Source organism: Eublepharis macularius, chromosome 4, assembly GCF_028583425.1.
Source record: "Eublepharis macularius isolate TG4126 chromosome 4, MPM_Emac_v1.0, whole genome shotgun sequence".
NCBI lineage: Eukaryota > Metazoa > Chordata > Lepidosauria > Squamata > Eublepharidae > Eublepharis > Eublepharis macularius.
Genome location: NC_072793.1, coordinates 46,635,151 through 46,660,786, shown reverse-complemented (window position 1 = coordinate 46,660,786; position 25,636 = coordinate 46,635,151). Strand labels below are relative to the sequence as shown.

The 25,636-nt window shown below is 46.8% G+C and overlaps 1 protein-coding gene across 1 annotated transcript in view; it reads right to left on the bottom strand.

Annotated features, from left to right (window-relative positions):
• Positions 1 to 25,324, bottom strand: part of LOC129327443 (calmodulin-regulated spectrin-associated protein 3-like) — a 43,696-nt gene extending 18,372 nt beyond the window's left edge. Inside the window, exons 1-4 of the mRNA XM_054976092.1 lie at positions 25,070 to 25,324; positions 8,156 to 8,421; positions 2,297 to 2,431; positions 1,865 to 1,963 (exon numbers count right to left, since the gene is read on the bottom strand). Of these exons, the coding sequence (XP_054832067.1) occupies positions 1,865 to 1,963; positions 2,297 to 2,431; positions 8,156 to 8,421; positions 25,070 to 25,217 (648 nt within the window). The 5' untranslated portion in view covers positions 25,218 to 25,324. The remainder of the gene's footprint in view (positions 1 to 1,864; positions 1,964 to 2,296; positions 2,432 to 8,155; positions 8,422 to 25,069) is intronic.
• Between the last annotated feature and the right edge of the window lie 312 nt (positions 25,325 to 25,636).

Sequence of the window (25,636 nt, the reverse complement as noted above, 5' to 3'; positions counted from 1 at the left end):
GTGCAGCACATGGGAATGGGTCAGGCCCATTGCAGCAGGAACAGCCCAAAGTTCAAGAACAGCAATCCAAGTAAATGGCAAAGTGGTGCAGGCGGGCGGGCAAGCACGCGCGCCGACGGATACGTTACCACAGGAGGCTTATTCCCCGACTCCTTCAAACAAAAAGCGATGGCATGCTGGATGCAATAGCAAAGAAAAGAGAGAGCCTGATCAATGCACCCGCAAGGAAGGAGAGAGGAGGGAAGGGCTGCTGCCTTGCAAGACTGGGGGGCGGGGCACGCAGAAAGGGGAGATGGGGACTGCTGAGGCCTCGTGTCTTGCTTCGATTGCCTTTCAGCATGCACGTGAGATCCAAAGACTCTCCCCTCCTAGAACATCCCACACCCTTAAACACTGTGGCTTACCCAGACCATTGGGGCAAAGCATCCACTGGCTCCAGCCTAGGCTGCACCGAGTACTGCAGGGCAGCAAGCAAAAGGGAAGGGGCAGAAGGCAACACACAGAGGGGAGGGGATAGAGGCATGTCATGTAACTAGCATGCTGTTCCTACTTGGCAGCTCCAGGCATGAGCTGCCCTGCTCTGGCTGTCTCTTAACCCCTCCAATATAAGGACCAGCGGGCTTTTTGTTGAGGTACCACAGGCTTGGTTGCCACTCCATTAGGCCCCAATAAGGCCACGTAATCTGGGCAGGGAGGAGAGAGGCATGATCCTATAAAGATATGCACGTGCGCATAGCTAGGTAATGTGGCCCTCAAGTAAACCACCCCCACAGGAGGCCACACAGCTCTGAGAGAGAGAGACCAAAGCAGGCATAGATTTTAGAGGGAAGGGAGATGAGAACAAAGGATGCTGGGATATACCAGCATCCCAGCAGCTGGTGTCTCACATGGAACACTCCTACTCCCTAAGACAAGTGTCCCCCTCTGCCCTCAGTCTCCCACTCTAGTTACAATGTCGATTCCACACAGAGCAGAGCAAGTAGCAAACGCAGCCTTAAGCAGAGAGTTACACCCTTCTAAGACTACTGACTTCAGTGGACTTAGAAGGGTTTAACTCAGCTGATGACTTAAGTCACCCAAAACTTTATCATAGGGAAGCCCTAACGACACACACAAGCACCCCGGCTCCAAGGTCCTAAGCCCCCAGCATCCTTTGCTCTGGGTCCCCCCCTGGCATGCAGCACAGGAGTTGAGGCAGCGGGGAGATAACAAGTAAAGCCACCCACTTACAGGAACCAGTTTCCAGTACCACCTTGTGGGACACTGAAGCAGAGGAAGGAGAGAGGCCGTGGGAAGAAGAGGAAAAAGATGCAGAAAAAGACAGCTCTGTCATAAACCACACTTCAACTGTATCACACTCTCAGCGCTGGCAGCCAGACAGGCAGCTCGGCTGGGATGAGGTTACCCTGCCCATCAGGATCAGAGAGGGGATGGCCTCCTAGGCCCCCCCCCCCTTGCAATGACTTTAAGGAAAAATAAATAGACACGGGTTGTCCAGGAAGACTACGGGCGATCCAGGGGGCAAAGCAAGGCTGAAGCAGATGGAGTCCACTTCACATCATGAAGATGAAGCAACAGATTTTCAAGAGGAGGGAGGGAGAGTCCTCAACTCTGTTAAGGGGAGATCAGAAGGAAGGAAGCAGACTCTACCCTCTATGGTAGGACAAAACAAGGGAGCTGCTCATACACAGAACAAAGCCAGTGTGGACACAGCCATCTTTTCCCTTCGTCCACTGCACTTGGAACAAGGGACAGGGCCCATTCCCTGCCTACCACCCTATGGTTTCACCTCACACTGCAGACACTAATCCCCAATCTTCCCCCTCTCACTCAGAAGGAAGCTGCAACAGCAATGCACACACACCTTGGGGCCACTCACGGAGGCCTGGGTCTGGCCATCTGTACCAGGAGTGGACCGTTGTGAGCTCTCCTGCTCAGTGCTTTGCTGCATCTTGAGGATGACCTGCAAGGAGGTAGCAGGGAGTAAGTCATAAATACGCACGTTACACTCCCTTACTCATAATACCTGTACCACTGAAGCTCCCTTTCCGATATGTCACAGCATCCATGTCTCCAAAGACACGAGTGTCTTTCTAATCCCAATCTAGGACAGGACCAAGGAGCAGTCTTTAACACCCTTTTTCAGCCTTGCAAGTCAGAGATAGTGTGGTGCCGTGGGTGCAACTGCTGGGCCTTAGTTCACAAGACCGTTGCATAAATCAAGTGATACAACCCCATGTATGCTACCCTGGGAGAGAAGGATGATGCCCAGGTGTCATCGATAAAGGTAACGCACCATATTTATCCAGTGAAGCAGCTTCTGGTCCCAGGAGCTGGCAGCTGGATCAGTGTCTGGAAGAACATTTAAAGAGCTGGTGGCTTCCACAGCAAATGCCATCATCAGTGAGTCAATCAAGGCCAGATGAACACCCTGTAAAAGTGAGGCAGAACAGAGATGGGATAGGTTAGGCACCTGTGCTGGCCAGGAGGGCACCTACGCACCAGAGCTGGAGATAAGCACACCCATATCACTGTCAAGGTAAGAAACACCAAGAAAAGAGAGAGCTACCTGCCCACTAATGCTGCCCTGGGTCAAAACAGCCTTAATCCTCAATTATGATGGCTGCATCAGATTTAGCTTGGCTTACTTCTCTTCCTACTCATTCACAGAAACACAGATCAGCTACAAACAGCTCTTCCATTAGGGAGCAGCACTACCCCTTTTGGCAGAAGTGCAACTGTTTTGTTCCCAGTGAAGTAAAATAGAAAACCAGGGCATTAGCACATGCTGGAGCATGCTATGTTGGACACTGTCATAGTGGGGGTATAAACAGGAATAGTCAATTGCCATACGTTTGGGGTAGGAAAGAAGAAAGCCAAAAAAAATGAGAATGCTAAAAAATGATGGTGACATCAAAATCCCCCTTCTGCCTGACCAAGCTGCCTCTGTCTTACTCTATCCCATGTCTTAGACCACAGGACAGCTTGGATTATTTAACTTAAGCTTTTAATGCAGTTAAGATGAACCTGAATGAGGTAAGAGTAGCTTTGCAAGCAAAAGCAGCCAAATATGGGGCAATCTTTATTACCATCATCATTTTTTTCCATGTTCATATATATATATTTGTAGTTTTTCCATCCTTCCCTCATTTTCCTGTTCAATTTGTTTCTTTTATACTGTTTATGCACATAAACATGAGTCAATTTTCACATCATTCTATCAAAATTCATTACTATAGACAGAGGGGAAAAATATTTTTCCTGAGTTTCTGTCAGAAGCTGAGATGTTTAAATTGAAACCTCCGCTAAGCTTGTATTTAGTTCCAGCGAAGAGTTCCTCTTCTTCCAGCTTCCTTCTAACTGCTATTGATGGAAGGAAAGACAGGCAGTAACTATGCCTCCCTCCATCATGCCTGGATCCGGCTACAGAAGACTATTCACTGGATATTTCTATTGGTGTTTGCTGTTAGTTGCTTGGGGAATGAGGCTTGGCTGAAAAGTGGGATAAAAATATGGAGAATGCACGCTCGGGGCTGGGGGAGAACTGACATCATATTCAAGGTAGATGGCCAAGCAATCGTGGCAGAAAACCTGATCGTGGCATCAGTTTTTCCATCAGTGTTCACCCTTTGTACTGCTTCCTGAGATGGCCAAGGATCTCAGGATCTTGGGAGGCTTCTGCAAGGATCTAAACCCCTGACTCTTATGTCACATCCACTGAAGGACTGGGGCTGCTCTCTGAAAGTTTTTTGGCATCTTTCCAATTTGCCAATCTATTCAAAGCTCAGAAGTAAGTGTGGAACCAAGTGGAGGAAACTTGGGACTGCTGGAAAAGGAGCCAACTTTGAAACTTCTCTGTCTTCCTACCCTCGGTGCTGTTCATAATGCTTCTTTCGTTGTCATGTCTTTCGCTTTTCTGCACAAACATTTCCTCCCTCCCCTTATTACCATCATCATTAAGCAGTCTGCCTGCCCCTAACCCAAATTCTGTATGAAATGCTTCTCAATGCCAGCCACAGATACCTGGACTCAGAACACTGTTGATCTAGGAGCACCAATTTTGGTTCCTGAGCAGATCTAACAGTAGAGCTTACAAGACAGTTATCTCTGGCATAGCCTTTATCAAGCATCACCTTCTGGTATCCCAAAAGAAAAATGGAATATAAAAATTCCTCTTGAAATGGTAATCCCAATCTCTATTGATGGCGACAATGACTGATAAAAGTTGACTCTCAATAGACTGATGCTAGCATAATACCCATCACAGAGTACAAAATATGGAAGGGGAGAACACAGCTTCCCTTCCTCAGCCCTGCATACTGAAAACAGACAGGACCATTGGATCAGAAGACAAGAGGGCTAAAGGTCTGCCCATGCCAAGAAAGACCCTCTACCTGAGAAGGAATCTCCCATTAGAAGCAGGCCATTTCCTATGCTCCAATAAGGAAAGGACATGGGCCTTGTGGGATGGTATTTTTGCCTTTTAGGGGCCTTTCCACAGAATGGCAAGGAACTCTCCCCAAAACAATACGAGTTTGCACAAGCAGCCTCATCAGCCCTGATGCTTCCTGGCAACCTGATCCGTCTTTTTTCTATTAACAAAGATGTAGGCAAGGCTCATCTCGAAATGTTCCACATTCATACTGACAGCCAGTTTATACAACCAGCAGAATCAAGTGGTAAAACACACCTTAGAACGTACCTCTTCAGGTACAGGCAGAGATGAAGAGGGGCTGCATGTCTGAATTCTCCCTACCAAGGAAAGATCCCAACCATAGCAAAATAGTATGCCATGAGGCTAAACTGAAATCTTCTGCTCAGCATGCAGGTCTTCTGCATGCTGAAGAGGGAGGGAGGTAGCTTTGAACTTGCAGAATCCTTATTCTACCTGCCACTTGAAATGATATGACCCTAGGAAGAGCATCATCACGTTATTTTGCTGGCAGACTATACTGATACGTGTTACCCACAGTTTTGCTGATAAACTTCGGGAAGCCAGCCCATCCTTATAAACTGGGCTAATATTTTTTCTTAACCAAGGCCATAGTGTTAGATAACCAATGGAATTATAGCATCCCCATACTGCATAGTATTTCAGAGAATTAACTTGATCTAACAAAGTGTGGGGGGAGGACTGAGCATTAATCACACAGCACCAGTCCTCTAGAAGCACTAGAGAAAGTGGACCAAATGTGTGCCTGATATCAACTAGGTCCTGCAGACAGAGGCATCAAGTAAAACCAGGTGACCCTATATAAGCTCTCCAGGTACATTTCCCCACCCCCAAAGCCCTCCTGGCAGCCTAATCTTCTACACGATAGCAGAAAGAATTGCAGCAGTGAAGAAGATGGTTAACTAGACAGTGAATAAGGGCTGGGAGGGTGTAAATATAGATTTCATCTCAGGCATGGGGGGGCATGGAGAATGGCATGTACCAAGCTTAAGACCAAAGCTCAGATGTGTCTTCCTTTTAAAAGGCTCACACCAAAACACACACAAGATGAAAGAGACCATTCGCTGCAACACAGTATTTCACTGGCTTCCTCTACATGCCCACCGCTGCCACCCCCCCACACACACACACACATCAGAGCTTGGGCTCATCCCAATATGAAAGAGTCAAGCCACACTTCATGGACCTAAATAAGAGCTGCTCTGGATGAAAACAGAGATTGTACCAAATGAGGGCACCTGCTTTCCAGTATCATTACTGGCAGCATGCCAACATGGCCGCCGCTGCCGCCGCCACTGTCTCCCTCCACAGGCCAACTTATCTGGGGGGGGGGAGGGTGTAATCCAACTCCCCGTGTGAGAGAGGGCTTTCTGTGCCACTGCACCATCCTGTCCCATGGCACACTCAGGAATTCCATGGGAGTTTCCAGAAATTGTATCAGAATCAAGAGTTATCATCTTTGCCTTCCTCCCGTCTCAGCTCTCGCAACTGGCAGCATGTTCCCTGCAGCAAAGCATAGGAGCTCCCATCCCTCTTTTCAGCCTCGAAAGACTCACCAAAGCAAATTTAATAACCATCAGTGACCCGTTCAAGGCAGACCAATCCCATCAGGCACCTGCTGGCAGAGCTACATCAGCAGCTGGGATTCCCCTCTCCTCTCTCCACAAGCACACACACACACACACACACACACACACACACACACACACCAGGGGAATTATATTTGCTGACAGCAGAAAGCAGATATCTCAGCCCCCTCCTTCAGGGCTTTAACAATTCAAACATCCTTCTCAGCACCAGTCAGAGAGAAGCAACATTTCTAGCCTCACACAACAACCCACAGGCCAGGGAGACCCTCCCACGAATATCAACCAAATCCCACAGCAGAAGGGAATTTCGGCCATCTGCAGGGCAGCCAGATTATCAACTGGAATCCTCATTTCCAAACCCTCGTGCAGGGGATGAGAAATGCCAAACCGCTGCCCCCATTGCACTCTTCTTTCTCGCAAGTAGTAACATCCGCAGACAGTTCAACCATCTCTCCATACCTAAGGCACAGATACAGGATCCTACCTTCCTTCCTCAACAGTACAGGAAAAAATCTTCAGCCATTCCATTCGCCATCTTGCACTGTCCACTGACAAGCCAAAGAGGAAGAGGAAACCCCAGCGTCTATATTCTGCAAGTAAAAGCAGCACCATAGTAGAAGAATGCAGAGGAAGAGGGTTTCTTCTTCCACCTTGGCTTGTCAATGGACAGTGCAAGATGGCAAATGGAAAAGATTAAAGATTTTTTTCTCCTTTGTACTTTAAGAAATAAGCAGGGATACGTAATCAAAATTAGCCTTTGCTCCTGGGTGGGTTAACAGCAGCAGTAAGACAAACAAAAAACGTTCTCCCCAACCTCTAGGACATCCTTCCTTACACTTTTACATGCTTCTAGCTAGCAACAGCAGCCCTCATTAATGCTGCACTGAGCAACCCTGAATTCTTATCTGTCAGAAAACAAGAATAGAAAAGGTCTCACACCGTGCACAGAGGCCCCTGATTCTTGTACACCTTTGAGAATTCAGGCATAGCTGGCAATAACAACCACCTGCTGCATATTACCACCCATCTTAGCTCCCTGGTATAGCAAGCAAAGAAAACATTGATGCTTCAGGCTGCTTGAACAGGTTCCACTCCCAACAGGTAATGTAAACCCTGGGAAAAGCTATTCCTGGGGTGGCTTCAGCCACACCTCAGCCATCCCCACCCACAGGGAGATGAGGAAAGGGGTTCCCACGGGTGGCTAGGATCTAACCTTGTAAAGGTCCCACCCTTCCACTGCGGCGCCACACAGGACACTCCTACTACTAACACAGCAAGAAAGAGCAGTTTGGGGATTTGCCTGTCACCCTCAGGGCCTTCACCAGACTCCTTGCACAGGACAGTCCTGGAAGGTGTCTTTCTTACACAGCCATAAACAAGAGCTGCTCATTTTATATCTGCCTATTCTCAATCTCTAGTAGACCTCATTGATTGCCTTGAGGGGAGATATTTTCAGAAAAACTTCTCCAAAATACTCTGAGTATTCATCAATGGCCAATACGCCCCTCACTCTTAGTCACTAACAGTGCAATCCTAAAAAGAGTTACTCTGTTCTAAGCCCATTGATTTCAATGCACTGTAAAACAACCAAGATTATTCTAACTACAGCAGCTCATACTTAAAACACACACACATTCATACACACTTGCTCCCACAGGCAGGATTCTACCAATTTATCAAAAAAAAAACAATTTAACGTATGAATTCTGCAGACTAATTTTTTTTTTAAATACAGCATTCCACAAGTGCAGATTTTCTCATCATAGAGTTGCAGTAGTAGGGAAATAGTAGTGGCTCCAGAGCTCTGAAAGGGACAGGAAACTTGGGTCTTGAATCACTCTAAACTTTTAGCACTCCCTGGACAACCCAGGGAGCCCTACAATTGATTTAGAAGAATGGTTCCATCAAATAATTCTGGAAATAAGATACTAATGTGCCCCTTCATCTCTTCTCCACATGTTTTAGCTCTCTTTCTTCTGGTAGTCTGGGGACTCCTCCCTCCCTTTCTTTTACCAACATTTCCAAAAATGGTAAGCACCCCGTTCCATCTGCAAGAGCCACCAAGAGGAACATCAGATTAAGATGGCACCCTGAGAATTCCCGGCAGACTTACCAGCCTGATTGGCTTGTGGTGCAAGTCTGCCTCCTTGACAGGCTTGTCTTGGAAGGTGGGCACCAAGCCACGGCGGGCCAAAAGTTGTAGCAAGGCAGCATTATCCTTGGGGGCTGAGGCGCCGTCAGGGCCTGGGGGTAAGGCCTGACGCCAGGCACGGCAGTAGATATCAGATGACAGTAACAGGCGGATAAGAGGCGGCTTCATGTGCTCCTGTTCGTACTGGTCTGTATAGAACGGTTCGCGCAGCTCAGTAGGGACGTGTTCTGTAAGAGGGAGAGAAAGAGTCATCCTACGTGTGCCCATTCAGCTCGACCCGAAATATCACATCTATCTAATCACATCTAACTAAACTTATCCTCTGCACTCAACGTCCTAAAGCTTTCTTGGCCCTTGGGAACTCTTCTTAGGTTATTGTCCCCCGCTTAGTCTCACATCAGTAAGGTACCGTGGCTAAAATACTGGACTGGATTCAAAGCCCCATTCAACCACAAAGATCAGTGGACCGCTTTATACAAGACTCTTGTCTGCTGTGAGAGTAAGAATGAGACATCCCATGTACATGTGCCTAGGCCTCAAACAAAGGTGGAGAACAAATGTGATGAATTTTCCCCAGGGCCCTCCAATGTCCACCTTTCCTTCAGCTTCCCTGTTACCATAGACTTGTTATAGATAGGTTATAAAGAAAAGGAGCCAAGAGGAGACTGGCTCAAGCCCAATTCCACAAGATGAAAGGGAGTCTGAACAGCCTTCAAACTCCTCAAGGCCATCAAGGATCCCTGATGGGAAAGGCTCTCTTTTCACACCTTTCTGCCTGGGTATGCAGAGATCAGGTAAGCAGCAACTGACATCAAGTCCTAGGTAAGCACGCATCAGGACAAATCTCTCAGTCAGCAGTCTCCAAAGAGACTGAGCTCAGGTGCTAGAAACACCTCCTATTTAACATCCACTGGCACAGTGTGAGACCCTAGAGAGTCATGCTTTCAGGACCAGACTTTTAGGTGCAAGTCCAGAGCCCGAACTCACAGGCTCAGCAGCCCCCCCCCCGAATACTTTTAGAAGTATACATTACCATCTAAAGGGGGGGAGATGCATAAGCCGGGTGCCCAAAATTACCTAACTCCACCACTGCCCCAATGCACATGCCTGCATCCCATTCCCAGTATGTACAGATATGCTATGTTAGGTCAACCTACATCCCTAGCATCATTTGAAGGGTTAGTGAATGAATGTTGCTGATGTCTCATCCCTTCCTATGCCCAGAAAGACATGCTAATTCCTACAGAAAGGTAAGTTTTCTAGCATGGACCACAACCCCCCCCCCATCCTGTCCACTGCACAGATTCATTGTTCATTAGGATGCTTTTCCTATTCTAACAGCATCCCAAGAGACCAATAGCTACTTTAAAAGACAACAAAGTCTTGGGAACATGGACAAACACCCTTTTTTGTAAGCCTCTGCATATCCATACTTGGAGCCCATTCCTCTAGAGACGCACAGCACAGCCCCGCCAGAACAAGGGATGCTTTTTAACCAACTACTTAGACTTTAATTCAGACAGGTTTTTATCTATGCTAGCTTTTCAAATGTGTGACTACCATACCCTGTTGTGTCTGTTTTCATTGAATGTCCTGTTGATCATGTTGTATTTTGCTGTCAATGTCCTAACTACTGATTATATTGTATTCACCTGCAGTATTGAAATCCGCCTTCGATCTCAGTGAGAAAGACGGACTATAAACAAACAACAACAAAAACAACAACAATAATAACATTAACTAGTTAAGAGGCAAGAGACGCCCTAATTGCAGAAGCAACTGAAGGTTTCCAGCACTACATGGGAACAGAATCCTCAGAGGCATGTGACTTGGTAATGTTTGAGGGTTTTTCCCCAACTTCATTTCCACAGCCCAAGCCCTGTCTTTGCCAAATTTTCCATAAAGCAGGAGGAAAGGAAGAAGGAATAATACAGATGGAGCATTAGCTAAACCAGCACAGAGCTATACGTTTGGGAAGCAGACTAGAGGATTTGAATCAGAGACTGCACAGAATGTAAACTAAGGGCCAAGCTAGAAGTGACAAGTTACACTTGAATGGCAAGTGAACAGACTCACGTGTATTCCTGTTCACTTGCACTCCACTCCATTCCCTGTTCACTTGCACTCCACTCCAGCATGTAGGGCCAAGCTACAAGTGACGAATGACACTTGAACGGCAAGTGGAGGGCAAGTGAACAGGGAGAAATACACTTGCTGTTCAAATGTCATTCATCACTTGTAGCTTGGCCTGTAGTGATCACATAGTGATCAAGTGGAGCGCAAGTGAACAAGGAAGAATACACGTGAGTCTGTTCACTTGCCATTCAAGTGTAACTCGTCACTTCTAGCTTGGCCCAGAGTCTCACAGGAGGTACCTTCAGCTGAGCATTGAATTGAGAGCTCTCACACAAACTCACCTCAGCAAGCAAGTATAGCAGAGGCAAGCAGCATAGGAACACCTACTGGAGCTGGCAGTGAGCCATAAGAAAAGGACCATTATTATTTGCCCTAGCAGCCTTATTCACCTTCTTATTCACTTCTAACTGCTCCAAGCAAAATACAGGAAGGGGCAACCAGTACTTTCACTTCATCCTTTCATGGGTATGGGATGGGGGAGATAAGAGATACTGTTTCTGGATTTCATGGGTTACACTAAGTCAGGATTCCTTTGCTTTAGCTACTCATAAATGCTTTTAAAGATTTTGGCTATCAGACATGACTTTTTCACCATAATTTCAAATATGGGATCAGCCTTTCCTGTATTGGTTGAAGCAAGGAGGGCCTCCCCTTAGATAGCGTCAAAAGACATTGAAGGGGCTGGTAAGTCCCGAAAAGAAACCACAAATAGGTACCGCAAATGTCTGTGGTGTTGGAGAAGGAAAATAATCATCTGGGCCATTTTCACACGTACCTGTATGCATCTGGAAGATCACGCGAAACTCACGGCATGAAGCATCTTCCTAGTACAATTTCCCAGCATGATCCCCTTCACTGGTGTAATGACATCAGAAATCGCACCATTAAAGGGGATCGTGATGGGAAATCGCGCTAGGAAGACGCTTCATGCCGTGAGTTTTGCGCGATCTTCCGGAGGCTTTGGGTGTGTGAAAATGCCCTGTATTTTATTTTACTCTGTTTAGAGATCGGGAAGGGGGACAAATCTATCAAACCATGTGGATACTTTTGTAACTCCTCTCACTCCTAATTTTATATTTATCTAAATACAGGTCGATAGACACACACCTTTGAAAAATGAACATTTCAGTTCTACCTGTACAAAATAACAAAAAAATGTTTCCTAAGTACAGGAGCCCCCAAAACAGTGAGCAGAGGGCCTCTGAGTAATTAATCCAGGAAAGGATTACAAAGCTTCTGATTCAAAGCACTGACTGTGGTGATTTCAGACACCTCTTCTCAAATGAAAGTTGCCTTCAGAGTCTAGGGCAGCAAAGGCAGAAGGCCACAGGCGGTGAGCCTCAAGCCAAGAGTGGTTTGGCTCTTCCCCTTCGGCCCACACCAATGCTCATGCCTCAGGCAAGCCTTGCTTGAAATCCTACTTGGAAAAGGGAGGGGCAGATACTTCAAGCAGTTGCTGGTAACTGGTTGGGTCAGGTGACCGTAATTTCCTCCCTTTCTCCATACCTCAGGCAAGCCAGTTTGAGATTATACATTTGTTTTGCCAAAACCTGTACTCCTTGTACCTCCTTTGCTATAGAAAAAGAATGGTGTATAGTGGGAGTTTAGGACAAAGCTTCCAATAAGCTTAAGAAGACATGGTTGCAACACAGGCATCCCTTTGCTTACTTGAGAACAGGAACTGCTAACTCAGCTCAGGGCCTTCAACACCCGGGGCTGCAACCGGCAGGTGTAGAGAAAGCAAACAATTCATACTAGCCTCTTGTGTCCTCTCCGACAGCAAGATAACACCGGAGCCAACACGCACGCGCTCTACTGGCTGTTTCCTCAAGAGGCCAGGCCACGAGACTTAAGCTCTACGTGTCAGCTCCTGCCAGTAAGTAGGCTGGGAGGGCCAGGACATTCCTGAGAAAGCAAGCGAGCACAGGGAACAGGTGGAACAGCTTTACCAGCTGATTCAGCATCACCTGATCACAGCCACATCTGCACGAGACCAGACTTGTGGCTCCAACCCCGGCTTCTGCCCGCCCCATGGCTGAGAGCCCAAATAAACAAATCCCTCCATCCATCTGGCAGAGAGCCCATCACACCCACCCCAAGGACTCAGGGCATCCAACACGGGGAACAGCTTGTTTGGAAAGGAGACACAGGCATCTTGAACAGAAGTGCTTAGGTTGTGAATGCAGCAGGTGCTCCCCGCCCCCCTGCCCAAGCATGGCTTCAGTCAGGGCAGGGGGGGCACATGTTACCTCTCCCCACTGAGAGGCACATGCCTCTCCCCACTGAGATCACCACCAAGGAGAAAGCTCAGACACCTCATATGGCAAACATAAAGTAGAACTTGCCTCAAGCAGCACAGAACTATAAAGGAATGCAAACAGGCCAAGGCAAAGACTAATGGCTAAATGCAACAAACATGGCTTCCTGTCCCATGACAGTGCCTGTACCAATCCTTCCCAAGGACCAGCAAGGCAACTACTCCTTAGGCACACTCTCTTTTGCTCAACTGCAGTGAAGATGGGCCGTTTGCCCTACACAGAGACACGCCTAATATAGTAAACAAGCAACACAGCTCCAAAAATGATCAAGTCAGCCTCCCTTACCCATCCTCACACATGTATTACTTTTGTTTAGGGAAGGAGCCTCTCACAGTATGCCAAGCAGCAGTGTAAGAGTAGCAGTGAGAAAGTCCAAACACACACCAGCCTGAGAAACACCTACACCTTTCTTCTTCCACCTACTCTTTTCTGGAAGCCAGCAGAGGAAACGTGTCCAATATAGGCTGGCTCAGGAAACTAATCCTGCTGGCAGGCAGAGCTCTTTATCTAAGAAGGAACAAGAGGAAAGTGCTTGATACTAGTAGGGAATTGTCAAGGCCTTGTCCTGTCTTTGCAAGAGAAAGCATCCCAAGCACGCACACGTTGCTCAGCTTGGTCTCCACAGTCCTCAAGAAATGTCTGGTTATCTCCAAGAGGGTTTCTTTACAGCAAACATAGACAATCCTCTCCTCTTCCTCCATGACGGATTCAAGATCACCACAAGGAAGGGGGATTGTTTTTGGTGACTTGCACCCAGATCCAAAAGCTACACAACACCAAAAAAAAAAAAGGCTCAGATAGACCTCTCCTGGGCAAGGAGGGAGGAGGAGACCATTATGTGAATGACAGGTAGTTGTAGCAATGGAATGACGTTATGGTAAAACTGTCTTGCAATTAGAGTTGCCAGGATGTGCCTACCAACCAGCAGGAGAGTTGAGGGCAGAGACACGAAGGGGGTCAGCTGTGCCAGTACATCAATTCTGGGGAAAACTCGGAAGTGATATAGGGTAGCTCTAGGAATTGCTGGAAAGCCACTCCATGTCACTTCTGGGTTTTTTCCCCCAGAAGTGATGTGGTGAGGTAGCCAATTTCAGTTTTTTAAAAAAAATCTCTCCCCCACACAGCACTCAGAGCCCCTAAATGAAAGAGGCAAGTTGCACATTGGGTGTCTCTCCTTTAACCTGCTGGATTATCCAAAATACCAAATGATTTACAAAACAGAGCCACAGTTGTTTGGAGGCTCTCCTGTGAAATGGCATATGTGCCATGAGCAAATCTGTTGTGCTCCCCTCAACACTATCCACAGCAAAAGAAACAGGTGTATGCACTGGCCATGTAGCTAGATAAACTAATGTCAGATGAGAGGAGCATAATTGCGATGCAGAATGAACAAACTTTCCGCTTGTGGGATAAAGAAATGTTCCTCCCTGAGCGCAAATCAAGGAGAATGTCAGTGATAGATGAGTGGGTTCAGCATCAATTCCCTATGAGCTACTAAGCCACAACAAATATGAGGAGCAAGAATGGAAAAGACCTAAGAATGTGGGTTACATTGAGAATTCTGGGGTGGTGAACACTCTAGAGAATAAGTTACAATACCTAAGGTCTACCCAAGCACATTTGAGGGAACTGTGAGCCACAGCTTTATATTTCAGAAGATGCAGAGCTACCAGTTCTCACCAGCCCCACATGCCGGCTTTACTATCATATTAGACCAAAACCAAAATACGATGCTGAGAAGTTGCACTGCTTTCACGACAGGAAGTCACTTTATCACATGGACCTTTACCTAAAAGCAAGTAAATAAATAACCATAAGAGGACAGGTACCACAAATTGAGCTTCCCCAACCATTAATGTCCAAGGAAACAATCCTCCCATGCTCCCAACCAGCAGGCAGGAGACTTAACACATAATGAACAACAAGTATGATGCCAGACAGCATCCCAGAGTGACATGTAACTTGATTGACATATTAGACAGCAGCCCAAATGACCAGGATTACCTTTATCCCACCCTTCCTCCAAGGAATTCAAGGTAGCATTCTTCCATCCCCCATTTTATCCTCACAACAACTCTGTGAGGTAGATTAGGCTGAGAGTATGAGACTAGAGACGGGCACGAACCGGAAAAAAAGAACCATGTGGTTTGTGGTTCGTTAAATTTCACAAACCAAGAACTACAAACTTTCACGAACCTGCCCCCCTGGTTCGTGAACCTGTTCGTTTGGTTCGCGAAAATGTCACATCCAGGTCAGAAAATTGTTACTTCCAGGCCAGCAGGAGGTCACTTCTGGGCCAGCAGAAGGTCTGCATGAAGTCCATCCCATTGCCTAGGAAACTGATTGAGTGGCACCAGGCTGTCTGCAGTGACAAACCAAAAAATGAACCAGCCTAAAGTTTGTGGCGGTTCATCAAAAATGGGATCTGATGAACCGCTGGTTCGCGAACCATGAACCAACCTGGTTCGTCATGAATTTTGGTTCGTGCCCATCTCTATATGAGACTAGTCAAAGGTGACCCAGTCAGCTGATCTGGAATTTGAACATGGGTGTCTATCTCAGCATGCTAATCACTATACCACACTGACTCTGCACTCTTCTTGAGACAATGACAGTGACTGAATCAGAGGCAGAGAACTTTATGATTGTAAATGGAGCCCACAATTTGTAGGGAAATGCAGCTTAACAACCTGATCATCAGTATCTAGCTAGCCAATACCTTCAGAACATCTCATGATCGCAGTGCAAGGGGAACCCCTTTTAAAGAACCACCTCAGCATGTTTTGAAGAGAAGACTGTACTCCCAGGACTGGAAAACGCAGTTTTGTTCCTGTTCCTAGCCCCAGCCCACTTAATAACCCTCCAGATGTTGCTCTCATATCAGAACTGAAAAGTACGTTTAGAGAGACATTTCAACACTTAGCAAGCCCAGATGAGTTGAGATAATTTACAACAGTTTTGCTTAAAGCAAATGGGAAGTTTCCCTCTATTCTGAGGAACATCTAAAATATGGAGTTCTCATTTTAATCAACATATGCTATCTTAGGGGGTGGGGAGACATGAATGAAGACAGAGCAGTAAGAACATGTAAGCAGGTTTTGGAAAAACTCGGAACATCACACATCTTTTAGTCAGGCTCAAACTACCTGTTATCTTCAAACATGTAACAGCAGTCTAACCACCCAATCTTAAGAAAAGCAAGAAAAGCCACTTCTCAGGAAGGCAAGCAGGAACAGAGAAGTAGTATGTGCACCTGTGCATTTAATCCTTTCTGTCCCAGTGTCTCCCTGCTCCACGTTGTTCCATCTGTGACTCTTGAAGACAAACCGGCCCTCACAAACTTGCATTTAGTAAAAAGTCCAGTAGCTCCTTTAAGACTAACCAACTTTATCAAGGCATAAGCTTTCGAGAACCACAACTCTCTTGGTCAGGTGCATCTGACCAAGAGAGCTGCGGTTCTCGAAAGCTTATGCTTTGATAAAGTTGGTTAGTCTTAAAGGTGCTACTAGACTTTTTACTATTTTGCAACTACAGACTAACACGGCTAACTCCTCTGAAACTTGCATTTACAACCTCACAAGGGGGCAAAGCCACCTGGGATTTGGAACAGGGAAATGGCATTGGGGAAGAGAGCAGGATTTCTTACTCCATCCAGCTCTTGCTGTGCGCCTATTCACACCTCCCCTGCATCAGAACCCTCGATTCTTTTCCTGTGATAGAAAGGGTCAGTAGGCTGGGCTATCATTTCTTACGTTCAGGAAAATCATGGAAGTTTTATGCAACACTAGCAATGGGTCTTTCGAAATCTTTTGAACATTTCTTAATCCATGTCAAGGGATCACTAGAAAATGCCCCCAAAGTGCAGAGAGGTGATTCTAACATGAGTTAATGATTATAGGAACACAGGAAGAAGGTAGTATATGTCAGAGGTTAAAAAAAAATCCCTTCTGATGCTTCACAGCACTCTGCTCTGCCCACCCTTCCCAGAAAGTATGACCCAAAAGACAATCAGCTAAGGAAGGCTCCTCTACTCCCACCACCACCATATGCAAAGCAACAACTTCTCTGCTGGTTGCTAACACCCATACTCTTCAGTAACCCTGTCCTCCTGCAGCATGAAAGCACAGAAGTCTGTGCAAGCACATGCAACAAGTGCATCCCAGGGACTGTGCAGGAGCCAGAGGGGCTAAGGCAGAACCGGTATCCAACACAGGGAGGCACCCACAGAGACAACAGATACTGACATGTTGCAAAGGCCCCGGGATGTACATACAGTAGCCTGAAATGACATTAGCCAATTTTCTTATCACTGTCACTCAAGTCTGCAACCTGGATTCTATTTCCCATCTACAGGCTGCTTCTTCTAACACAGACCACAACCCAGGTGAAGGGGGCCTTGATGTCCAATAATCCTGCACTTCAGGCAGAGCTGCTGTATGTCAGGAAGAATATGCTTAACAAGCAAACATAGAAAAGCAAAGCACAGCATCAAAAGCAAGACGCAACACATCAGGGAAGTGAGGGAAAGTGGAAGCTGCTGTTACATGGGAGCAAACAAACTTGGGCTTGCTCTCTAAAACTGCCAAAACGGGGAAGGGGCGAGCAGCATGGTCACTCTCAATCATAACATACCAGAGGACATAGATATGTGGCCTGATGAGCAACAAGAAAGAGAGCCAAAGCAGCCCAAAGAGATCAAAGGAAAGAGTTTTTACGGACCCCCAACATGATGCAGGACTATGTCAAAGGGCAATAAAAGATACAGAGATTGAACCTATACATGCAGCAAGAGTCCCAAGATGATAAAATAGAGTGTATTGTTTCAGACTGCAAGCAAAAGCTCAGATGTTTAATGCTTGCCTATAATTTAAAACATATGCCATTCCTTGTAAGCAGAAAACTACTACCCCAGAAAGGAAAGAGCTGGGATAGAACCTCCTTCTATGATGTGCTTTCTGCTTGAATTTGAAAAGTTGCAACCTGCCCCCTCGTCTGCAGCCTGAAGTCATGTTGTCTACCCCACTACAACTTTCTTTTCTTTTCTTTCCCTTTCCCTTTATTTATTTATTTATTTATAGCCCGCCTTTCTCACTGAGACTCAAGGTGGATTACACCATGTGAGATTAGTACTGTCAATATCAAGGACATTTCCATAAAGAATGCCAATGTGTATGAGTAGACAAGGCCCATATGACTAAGGACTAAGGAAGAGTCAGCTTGAGAAAACTGACAGACACACTAGAGCTAGCAGAAAATGCTACTAATTTGGGCAAGAGAGAGAGTTTCCCTGCTTGAGGATCCATCATTCAGAACAGGAGTAGGCTGCCAATCCCGTGGGCTGTTGCTGTTGTACAAATGTCATGCCAGATGGACCCAGATCAAGCTCTGCTCTTGGATACTTGGAACATGAAAAAGAAACATGGGTTTTACAGTGCAAGAGATTCGACTCAATTGAAGAGACAAGTTTGGGAAAAATCACAGGTGAGAGACGTAATCAAGCAGTTGGACTGGAGAGAAAAACAAAGCAGTGGGGCAGCACTCACCTCCCTGAACAACAGAAAAGAAGAGTTGCTGAAGTGACTGCTGTACCTATGGTGTGGCCCTTGACAGAAGCTCTAATGCCATCTCAGTACTGTGGCATGATGTAGTCCACACAGGAGACAAACAAACTCAGGCATTTTCCATTCAAGAGAAGAAGCCACTAAAAGCATACCATGTCAGCCTGTATGGGAATGCTCAGGTGGCAGCGAGTTAAACTAGACTGAAGCCAAGTCCCAAAGAAATGGCAACAACCTTTCCATTCAACTCCAGCTGGCCTGCCATGGGCCAGAATTCCAAATCTCTTCCCTTCCACATGGAAGTTCTCTACCGCTGCAGCTACTTCAGAACTTCTTTGCTATCAATGATCTCTAGCCCCTTCCAGAGAGTAATGGCGTGGTAAGACTGGGTGTGTAGTTAGAATCAATACAGGGAACAAGCAAGATCAGGTACCAAGGACAATGAAGCAATCACTAACAGGTTGACAGAGGCATTGGTAATTTTAAGCCACATTCAGGATAATGCAGTGTTATGCACTGAGGTGGGCCTGACAGTGTCCACTATGATCAAAGAGATCAGGGAACAGACCAGGCTTCTACAGAGTCCTCTTTCGTCAGAATGAGCCTCCTTAAGATCATCACCACGACTGAGTTGCACCCCACTTGTTAGTTGCACAAGGGCACTACTGCTTGTAAACACTAAATGACAGAAAGACCCATGTGACGTATGGACACTGGGTCTGAGAAAGATTGAAAACCATTGTCTTAATGGGAACTAATGTTGTAACCTCAAGGCTGACCAGATATTTGACATCCTGCTTATTAGTATAAACAACAGTGCATGGGTCCTGTGTTGATGGTGAAAGAAACATAATACAGCTCACCCCAGGCCAAGCAGGAGTCTCTTCCTACTCAGAGGACTCTTCGAGTATACAGGAAATTACAGCTTTTTAAATCAAAGGGAAACACCAGCTTGAGGAGGACTAAAAATGCTCCAGCAGCTGTCACTCAATTAAAGGGGAGAGGGCAGGGAATGAGCCTGCTCAGACTCCTGAGAGCCAAGAAAAAACTATGCAGAAATTTTGCAGGGCAGAATTTCCCAACCGTTCCCCCTCTCACAATTCCTTATAGATCTCCAGCTTGGGGTTTTTTTTCTAAATCCAGTCAGTGAAGACACACAGTGATATGTATACACCTACAGTCATGACTACTGGACCAGACGGAGCCTGAACTCATTCTTTAAGTATATTTCATCCTGCCACACCAAACAAGTGCCATTCTACTCTAATCCAAAATGGGGGTCTATCCTATACCCATGACAATGAACTCAAACAGGTTTAGACAACATGTTTAGGGCAAATTTTAGCACTTGTATATACAAAGGCAGCTAGAGGTTTGTGCAGTTCTTACTGTGCAATTCTATGCACACTTACCGGGAGTAAGCCCTAGTGAATGCAATGGGAGTGACTTCTAAGTTTACCCCCATAGGATTGTGCTGTTAAGACTAGTAGAGTCTTCCTCCACAGATCATACAACAGACAGCTGAGAATGCAGGTCAGTCCTAGGCAAAGCCAAGGAAGGTTTAGGTGTCAGACCTACGTACCCATTAGACAGTCTTGAAAGCAATCTTGGTATCTCTTTGAGATCAGGCACATCCCCGCTAATAACTACCCTGGCACCAGTTCAACTGGGAAAGCACTTTGTTGGAGATTCAGTTCATGCCACTTTAGTCTGATAAAACAAGGCATACAGGACTCGATCCCCGAGATGAACATTCAGCTTCATGATGGACAAGAGAAACCATACAACTTCACAGCAATGTAGGGCAGAGATTTTTTTTTTCTCGATTTCTTTTTCAAAAGAGATTATTTGATGGCTTCATGCTCTTTTTTGCTTCACTGGTTGCCAGATAATATCAAACAGATATTAAAAGAAAAAGGAACCATAAAGTTAAAAAAGAGGTAGTTAAATATTTTTATCAATGCCCTAATAAACTATGCCCACAAGTGCTAAAGGAAGTAGAGGCAGAAACCTCAAAACCACCAGCTACCATCCTTGAGAAATCTCACAAGACAGGAAAGGTTCCCATCAACTAGAAAAGGCAGGCATTGCATCTATATTTAACAGGACAAATAGGAGAATTCAAGAAATTACAGGTCTAGCTTCTACTTCATAAGACATTATTAGAACAAAGCAGCTGTTACGAAAAATCTGTAAACACTTAGAAGAAAATAAGGTGATTATTAGCAGCCAACATGAATGCGTTAAATCAGACCACGGTAAGTCAACTTATTCTTGTTCTTTGACAGGCTGGCCTATTTGAAGCTACTTAAAACTTCTGACACAATTCTGTATGACATACATTTGAGAGCGAGAAATGAAGACCAGATGACACTATCATGAGGCAACTATTATTCTTCCAAAAGCCATACTCAAACATCAAATTAAGAGGGTTTTTCATTTTTAAAAAATTGGATGTGGTGCTCAGCTCTGGGTGATGCAAAGCTTCAGGACACAACAGAGGATAGAATGCTCACACCTCAACAAAACATAACTCTGAAATGCAAGCAATACAATAAATGTCAGCTACATATTTTAAAAGTTGCTTTCACTCTAGTCCAATATATGTATATACTCCTCAGTGTTCACTGGAGGCTCATTGAACTGCGGGGGTAGTGACTTTGGGTGAAGCCAAAGATGTATGTCTCTGTTCATGGCCTCTAGCTGTGCCTGAACTAGCTCTGGATCAGCACTGGCGTATAATTACTAACTTTGATCTTGGTTTACATGGATTCAAAAATCTAAGCAAGAAGCAGAAATCTAAGCAGTGTGAAGCTATTGTAAAAAAAAAAAAGTATTCACTAATGGAAGAAAGCTACCAAATACTCAGCAAGTGTTCTACTTAGCCTGGTTGATCTTTAATATTACCTTCTAGGGACTCTACAAAAGCAAAATTCAGAAGAGCACAAAAAAGATTATGAAATACAGAAAGGCTGAAAGAAGATATATCTGCTTAACTTGTAGAAAACATAGGAGGGAAGATGAAATAGTCATGATGACATTCAGACTCTGCCCTTCTTCAAAGGAGTTTGTTTTATCATCACAACAGCCCTGCAAGTCAGGATAAACTGAAACATAGCAGAGACCACCGCATGACGGTCATTGCTGAGTAAGGATTTGAACTCGGCACTCCCCAGTTCATGCCTAACACTTCCTACTAGGAATCAAGGACAAATATCCACTCAAAGATGAGGCAAGTACAACAGTAATTCACCAGGAGTAGGAATGTCCAACCACCATGGGTCCCAATTGCAGCAAGAACGTTCTGTCCAGTCAGACATCAAACAAAAGACAGCGGAACACTTGCATCACTTCCTGCCCCACCCTTTGCTGCAAACTCTTGAGGATAGAGGCTGTTCCACTTTGTGAACCAACACAGAAGATCCAAACTTGCAAAAGAATCAACTCCAAGGTGCTACCACATAACACATAATTACTAACAATTAGCAGTGTCAGACAGGAAAGAAACCCTGTTAAGGGTTAGCCAGTTCCTGACCCAGTTATGGGTAAGTCACCAGAAGATGGTTGAGTAAGCCAAGTGGATCCACTACATAGCACTGGTGCCCATAGTTAGGAAAGCTGACTCTCATCCCTGGGGATATTCCAGAGATAAAAAGGGTATCTTGCCCTTTTTACTCTCTTACTGGAAGAACAATACAGGCAGCAGCCTATCCAATTGCTCAGTAAGAAGCAAACTGGCTTCTAATGTTCCAACCAATGAACACATAACACTTAAACCACAGAAGAATAATTATTACTTCCTCATTATATGTAATTCTAAAGTATTGGCCCACTGTATACAGCGAAATCTATGCAAATGGCCAAGCACAAAGAGGGTTCTGCATACCTGGGGAAAACAACAAAGAAAAATGCAACTTCCCCCTTAATTACCAAGCTGGACCACCATCACCTCACATCAAAGGGAGTCAGAGATGCATCACAGGGAGCTAAAATTCTAAAGGCAACCAAAACAGTACCTTGCAACAGTTCACATTCCTAAGGCAATCCAAAACAATGCCTGACCAAACACCAAGGCCTCCAGCTCCCATAGTACCAGGAGATCTCACCACAGAGTACCATGCCCTCAGCCAGGAACTGGACATCAGATGGAACAAGCCCCATTGGATAACAAGAGCAGTGCACCTTGGCATCTGTTGGGTTGCTACAGCAGCTCAAAATGGCAACTGAAGCAAAGCAAAGCCAGTTTACTAGACTTCAGGCACCACAGCAAGCTGGCTAGACAATAAGGGGGAAGAGTAGTCTGAAGAGGGTGCAAGGAGGACCCCACAACTGTAAATTAAGTAATTTGGTAGATATTAAGCTTGTTGGCATTTCACATTCACACTGACTTAAATTACCTATCCTTTAGGTCACCATGCATTGCATAAAACTCCTGCCTGGAGACCTACTGAGAGCTGCCCCCATCACCCTAGCTTATCCTGAGAGCTGCTAACAGCTCCTGGTATGAAGTAGCAGGTGTCGGGTGAAGAAACAGCTTGGCCTGCATGCTGAAAATGCCCTCAAGTCTCTAACCTGAAACTTCTGCAAGTCACAGAAAATAGTACAAATCCTCCCAGGTTCGTCAGCCACACCGCTGGACTTTGAACCCAGCACTGGCTCAGCAAGAGTGATCTGGCCTCCATCCAAGTCAAATGACAAGTCTCTCTCCCTTCACCACAATGTACTGTTTGTGTGTCACTAATATGACAAGGAAGGGCAGGGACAAGGGGAACCTGTTCTTGCTTGGGGTTTGACCAGATCATGTATTTACATTAACGCCAGCTTAAGAGCTGGTCACCCAGTGACACTCCTGTGAGAGCACACACAAAATACACACATGGCACTTCAATGCCAACCACTACTCTTTCCCTTTCAAGTTTCTTCATGGGATGGCTCTTGTTCCTCACTCCTAGGGAAGTCACATTTCATCAGTTAGGGGGAACAGCTTTTGGGCAGCAAAGCTCTTACAGCCAAACATGGGTGAGGGGAGAGACAGTTATTATTTGTGCCACAGCCTCACAAAGTCTTTCCCCTGTTCCATGCTCTCGAGCTGGCTTGCATCCCAGCAGGCTTCAAACCCTACTGCATTACTTCCAGGTCAACAGCCTCAGAGGAACATCCACCCCCAGCCCCCTGGGTGGAAGCCTGTTGCCTCTAACTAACAAACTCAGTCTCCCAGCTGCAGGTGTGCTGGCAACATGGAGCTCCAAATATTTCAGCAACACTGCCAGGCTAGGGCTCTAGAGTACACACAAAAATTACCTCACAGAGAAACAGTGCAATCCTAAGAAGAGACCACTTCAAACAAATATGGACAATTTGTATGGAAGCATGATACTTAAGAATACAAAGTATATGGGCTATTGCCCTTTCAGCAGCAGGAAGGGCTATAAAAGATCACCACTAGAAGTTCAAATCTAGGGGGGAGAAACAAGATCTGGGTTAGTGAAAGCAAGAGAACAGTGATGAAGTCACCTCTCCTTTGGTATAGCACCAGCAAAAAGAGCTGTCCTCACCAGGGATTCTTTGTTGCCTTTTTTTCCAACCCTCTGCACTCCTCCCAATGCCTAGAAGCAAGGCCAATCCGTAAATCCTCACAGAACATTAATTTCAGGCCTAGCACAAAGAGCAGCAACTGGAGCCAGGATTGCCCAGGAGCACAGTGCTGGGCCTGGCATTTCAGGGATCTGGATGGGACCGCACTAAAATTACAAACTAGCTTCTGCTTAGAGCCTACCTGGACACCCTGTACTGCTATGGCAAGGCCTAAAGATTAAGCACGTGGCATCCCAGGCAGTGTTAATTACTTCATCCCTCTCTTTTTTCCCCTTAAAGCAGCCACAGCCTGACCTAGCAATAAAGAAAAGAGAGGCTCTTATGGCCGGGGATGTGCTCTTTCCTGATGGCCCTGTTTCCCCTCAAGGAATATGACACCTGCATAGAGGCCACTGGATAAAAGGTAAGCACCAACAGTATCATCACAGTAACTACTAGGGACACCCAACAAGGTGCAGTCACAATGACACCCTCAGCCTTCACAGGCCAGCAGGATATCAGGCTGCCCAGCAAGTTGTGTGTCAAGCCCTCTGATCTCACAAAATAGAACACTAATCACGCAGAAAGATAGCGGCAGCCTAACAAAGGCCCTACTGAGCAAGGGAGGAAATGGAATTATGAGGGGCGCAAGATTTACATATGGGAACACTAAGAAAGCACAGCATGCCCTCTCTGTGCCATCATGGCAGCCCCCCCCCCCCCTTAAAGAGGCTCCTTCACAGTCTCAGGGCAAACCCTTCTACCTGCTTGGTTAAAAATTACGAGGAGGCTCCCATTAGGAGGAAAGGTACAAAGATGAGCGCCAGCTGGCTCTGCCAGCCCCACCCGGACTTTCTGGTCCAGACGGCGGCGACCTAGCCGAGCCCATTGTTACCGCTCTAAGGACGGGCTGGGAAGAACAGGAGGGTTTACCAAGGCAGCCCCCCCCCCCCCCGCCATTCTCGCCGACTGCCAGCAGGTAGGGCAGCCCTGGTAGCCGACCGCGATGGGGGAGGGGAATGTATGATGCCAGCCTTCTCCAGAGAGATTGGGGGGGGGGGGGGAGACAGAGAAAAGAATGCAGCTCTAAAGCGAAGCCCAGGGAGCTTGCAACCCGCTATAGAGCGCGATCCGGTCGCAACAGCGCCCCGACGGGGGGAAAATCACAGCCTCTCCTCACGCCCCTCCTATAACAAATCAGGAAGAGAAATCAATAGGGCTCCGGTCTCTGCCCACAGCACAGCACGCCAGCCAGCCTCACCCACCCCCGCCAGCGGTTCCATTGGTACCTGCACCCCCGTAGCCCTTAGCGAGCACCCAAGCCAGGCTGGCAGCGCTGCGCGCCCGAGGGAAATCATACTGATCCAAGGGCTTGATCTCGGGCACCAGGAAGCTCTTCCTCATGGCCGCGGCTGCAGCGGGCGCGGCGGCCACCATGGCCCCCCCACCGGGGTCTGAAGCTGGTTTCGGCCTGGCTCAGGGGCGGCTGCGGAGACCGGATGGCGCGAGCAGCGACGGCACGAGCCGAGCGCATCCCCGGCCGCCGTCGCCTTCCCCTCCCGCCAGCTCCAGGTGCAAGCTCCCGCCCCGCCGTCCTCTCCCTCCCGTGCCCACGTGATCCCGGCCGTCAATCAAGGCGGAGGCGGGGCTTGCCGACAGGTAATTGCCCCGGGAGAAAGCGAGGCGGCGGGGGACGAGAGCCGCAGCTCAGGGTGGGTTGGCCGGGCGCGTGCGCGCTCTGCAGCAAGCCGGCCCCGCGCTTGTGGGGGGAGCTTAGAAGCGCTCATCTATTCATTACGCGCGGGGAGACACGAGCGGCAACGGGAGGCAAAGCTGAGCCTGGGATTCCCTCCCCC